Below are 4,611 nucleotides of genomic sequence, written 5' to 3' on the forward strand. Positions count from 1 at the left end.
GAAAAAAAAATCGGGGTTCCATACACTTTGAACTATAAAATATTATACAAAACAAGTAATAAATATATATATTTTTTATATTAATCAATATTCCATAGATAAACAACTGATTGACATTAGGTGAAGCTAAATATTTTTTTCTTCAAGTTGAACTTATCGTCCATATGCATGTGATTCAAAATACATCATGAATTTAAGGGGAGCACTAAGCTTGATCATTATTTAACACCAGCATCGTATACACGTTGTTCATTATTTATTCATTAGTTTTTGCATGTTAACAAAAGTAAACGAGAAAAGAGCAATAGCAAGCCCAAAGTTTTATTAAAAACGGTAATTATCTTTAGCGACTTAATATTTCTTTATATATTTATTTATAAAACTCCATGATCCAGAGTGGGAGAACACAACGAACTGTTCGAGATTTTTCGAATCCTGCTTGCTTTGCCAATGCATGAAATTCATTTTCTGTCCTCTTCTTCCCACCAGGACTATATGCTAGCATAACCATGTCAATTTGTAAATTACATATAAAATCTTCTCTTGAGTTCTCTGAAAGGATACGCTCCACAACGATTATTTTTTCGTTATTTAGAATTGCTTCATGGCATCTCTTCAGTATTTTTAAGCAATGTGTATCGCTCCAGTCATGAAGAAACCCACTGTGGATATAATAAAAAAAAGAATTGAATCGGTCTAATCAGAAAATAATCATAGAGTACGACAGATGGTTCGTGAAGAAGTTGGAGATAAATACTTCTGTATTCTTGTTGTTGAAGCCCGAGATATATCTAAACGAGAGCAAATGGCCATTATATTGAGGTTTGTGAACAATCATGGGATTTTGACAGAAAGATTTTTTGCCATCAAAAGTGTTAGTGACACTACCTCAATGAATTTGAAAAATGAGATATCAAATGTTCTTGTTCATCATGATCTCCATGTTAAGAAAATCAGAGGCCAAGGATATGATGGTGCTAGCAATATGCGTGTAGCGTGGAATGGACTTCAAGCATTATTTCTCAAAGATTGTCCCTATGCATACTATGTCCACTGTTTTGCACATCGTTTACAACTGACATTGGTTTCTGCAGCTAAGGATGTTAGTGTTATTTGAGAATTCTTTTCTCATTTGGACAATATTGTTAATATTGTCACTTCTTCTACTAAGCGCATTGCTGAATTACATACTGCACAGAGAAATGAAATTGAGTATATGTTGTCAATTGGAGAACGTGATTCTGGAAGTGGTGCAAACCAGATTGGTAATTTGCAACGAGCAGGAGCTACTCGTTGGAGTTCTCACTATGATTCGGTAAAAAGCTTGATAGGTATGTACACTGCAACTTGCAAAGTTTTTGAAGTTCTCAGTGATTATTCTCCAAATGGAAGAGTTAAGGCTGAAGTTCGGGGGATTTACAGAAACATGGCAAGCTTTGAATTTGTGTTTATTTTGCACTTAATGCATAAAATTATGAGAACAACAGATACTCTTTGTCAAATTCTTCAAAGAAAATCTCAAGACATTTTGACTGCTATCACATTTGTCACTACTACCAAAACTTGCCTTCAAGAATTTAGAGAATGTGGGTGGAATGAATTTCTTCAGGAAGTTAAAGTTTTTTGCTCAAGAAATGAAATTGATGTACCTGACCTTGATTGTCTATATAAGATTGGACGTTCCTGTCGGCAAACTACAATAGAACATCATTACCACTTTGATGTTTTTAATGCAGCAATAGATTTCATTTTGATGGAGTTAAATACTCGGTTCAATGAGTCATCGGTGGAACTTCTTTCTCTTAGTACAGCTTTAGATCCTAAAAATTCATTTGACTCATTTAACAGTGATGATATTTGCAAGCTTGCGAAGATGTTTTATCCTGGAGATTTCACAGATCAAGAAATTGTTGCTTTGGAGTATGAATTGATACATTATAAACTTGATGTGATGCAGAATTTAAAGGTTTCTACACTTGTTGAGTTGTGTCAGCAATTGACCGAGAGTGGACGGTCAAGTGTTTATGTTATGTTGACTAGATTGATTCATCTTGTTTTGACATTACATGTGTCTACTGCCACTATTGAGCGGGCTTTTTCAGCAATGAAGCATGTGAAGACGGCACTTCGCAATAAAATGGAGGATGACTTTCTTGCCGATTGTTTGACACTCTATATTGAACGAGATTTAGCTAAACATATTGATGTAAATTCTATTATTGATGAATTTTATGTTTTAAAATCTCGTAGGGCACAACTTCGTTGAACGATATAATGTAAATTTTTTTTTAATAATATATAACTTATCATATTGACTTCAAGCCCCCCACAACTTTTATTCCTGGATCCGTCCCAGAACATGGATAGATTGATTTTTTTGATATAATATGAATAAAAATAATCCATATTGATTTAATCAAAATTAATTTATTTTTGCACTAATATACATAATCGTTGCATCATGGAAATTAACATATATGTATGAATGATGCATATTCCTTGAAATCCACGCCACCCAAGAGACCTGCATGTATTTTGCTGTCTAAGTCGTAATCTATATTATATATATTATTAAACTTACACATCAAACAAATTTAACTAAATTTGGTATGTTAATATGGTACAATAGTTTATGTAAATTTTTAAAATATAAAAATTTCAATTATTATAAAATCAGGAAACGAAAATAAGGATACAATTTTAATAGGTGGAAACTATATTTTTCTTATCAAACTAATAATTATTTTCATTTGAATCTATAAAGCATATATATATATATATATATATATTTCTCGATATAGCATACATTTCTCACTAATACTCGATGTTAATTAATTAAATACAATAACATAAACACACAACTCCATTATTTCAAATGTATTTTCTGATCTTGTCAAATGCATTATTTATGTACGTTTTCTCATTTATTGCATCAATTTAGAAAAACATTTATATGTACTTATTTCTGAGATTTATTACGCATGCAATTGCTAGCTTTGGTCCTAGAATGTAAATCTAATCCAATACGTATATGCTGAGGAAATCAAAGTTGACAATAGGCTGAGATGCACAAATGAGACAACAAATTGAAAGAAAGAAAATAATTCCAACTTTAATAGCGAAACACCAAGAAATCAATAGTCCTCTCAAGATATTTATAACATCTCAAATGTGCATCTTTCCAAGTGTTGGAACATTTAATATTCGCAATCTTGATTTTGATGTTAACAAAACTTGTTATTATAGTTCTAACATATTTACATAAGTGTGAAGTTATTAAACAAGAAGCAGACTTAAACTAAATTCTGCACAAACTGAATTTCTAGCAAGTTTTGGTATTTTTATGATATCTCTCAACTGGATGATTCAACGGATAATCCGTCAACTAGTCTGGTTAGAAAACGCAATTTGGAACAAGTCGTATTTCACGTCGGTGGGAAAATTCGGATGTTATCAAGGTCTAACTGATCACTGAATTACAAAACGGATTGCACGAAAACACCAATCGGTTTGGTATAAGCAGTTGAGGTATTTTGGTCATATCTCTCAGCTCGATTATTAGAATGAACTGATTCAGTATGCGTTGGAAAGATAAGACAATGATCTACAAATCATCTTCAGAAGTTAAAGTCTGAATCGAAGCTTAAGATGCTAATAAATGACGATGAAGCTAGTGGTTCTGCCTAAATTGAAATCAGCGCTGATTTCAATTGACCAACTGAACTGAAACTGAACCAGACCAGCTGAAGACCAGTTGACCAGTTGACCAGAGTTGACCAGTCGAGAAAATGCCCAGCAAGGCGAATTTGACCAGAATCTTAACGTATTCAATTCATCACGGACGGTCGGAAGTATAACTTCCCTTATATGTATAAATATTTCCTTTAATCATTTCCATAAAGTAATTGATCTTTTTCAATGAGATATTCACATTTTAATCCTTCATCAAGATGCCGACGCAAAAATATCATAGACTACAAGAAATTTATTAATCAACAACACACATACGACAACGATTTTAACTAAAACTGTTGTTAAAAAATTTTTTAACAACGGTTTTAGTTAAAACTGTTGTCGTGGAGCGTTTTTTTAAGCAAAAGACAACGATTTTATAAAACCGTTGTCTTTTGGGGGATAAAGACAACGGTTTTATAAAAACCCCTGTCTTTTGGGGGTAAAAGACAACGGTTTTTAGGGTCAATGACAACGGTTTTATAAAACCGTTGTCTTTGAGTATGACAACGGTTCTATACCGTTGTCTATTAGCGTGTTTTTGTGGACAAACGGCAGATTTTGCAACATATTTGGCGACGGTTTGGCTAAAACCGTCGCTATTTCAAAATTGCGACATATTTTGCAACATATCGGTTTTGTTTAAAACCGTCGCTAAATTTAGCGACGATTTTTTATCCGTCGCTAAATGTAGCGATGGTTTAAAGTAAAACTGTTGCATTTTTTAACTTAGCGACGGTTATGCTAATACCGTCTTTAAAATTAGCGACGGTATTAGCATAACAGTCGCTAAATATAGCGACGGTTATAAGCCCAACCGTCGCAAAATTTAAACTTTGAAAATACCGCAATAATTAGCGACGGTTTTACCAATAACCG

At 32.8% G+C, this 4,611-nt stretch overlaps 1 protein-coding gene across 1 annotated transcript; it reads left to right on the forward strand.

Moving 5' to 3' along the window:
* The first annotated feature begins 727 nt into the window (after nucleotides 1-727).
* Nucleotides 728-2,367, forward strand: LOC142530450 (uncharacterized). Its single transcript, XM_075636284.1, has 3 exons — nucleotides 728-1,102; nucleotides 1,199-2,206; nucleotides 2,323-2,367. The coding sequence occupies exons 1-3, from the start codon at nucleotides 728-730 to the stop codon at nucleotides 2,365-2,367; spliced, it is 1,428 nt and encodes a 475-aa protein (XP_075492399.1).
* Nucleotides 2,368-4,611: the final 2,244 nt, after the last annotated feature.

The sequence above is a fragment of the Primulina tabacum genome, chromosome 17 (assembly GCF_025594145.1).
Source record: "Primulina tabacum isolate GXHZ01 chromosome 17, ASM2559414v2, whole genome shotgun sequence".
Lineage (NCBI taxonomy): Eukaryota > Viridiplantae > Streptophyta > Magnoliopsida > Lamiales > Gesneriaceae > Primulina > Primulina tabacum.

Bases quoted from the DNA above. Each gene is read 5' to 3' on its own strand.
- LOC142530450 (XM_075636284.1), top strand. From the start codon at position 728: ATGGTTCGTGAAGAAGTTGGAGATAAATACTTCTGTATTCTTGTTGTT. The intron at 1,103-1,198 runs GTTAGTGTTATT...CATACTGCACAG, and splicing joins TGGTTTCTGCAGCTAAGGAT to AGAAATGAAATTGAGTATAT. The intron at 2,207-2,322 runs GTAAATTCTATT...ATTGACTTCAAG, and splicing joins ATTTAGCTAAACATATTGAT to CCCCCCACAACTTTTATTCC.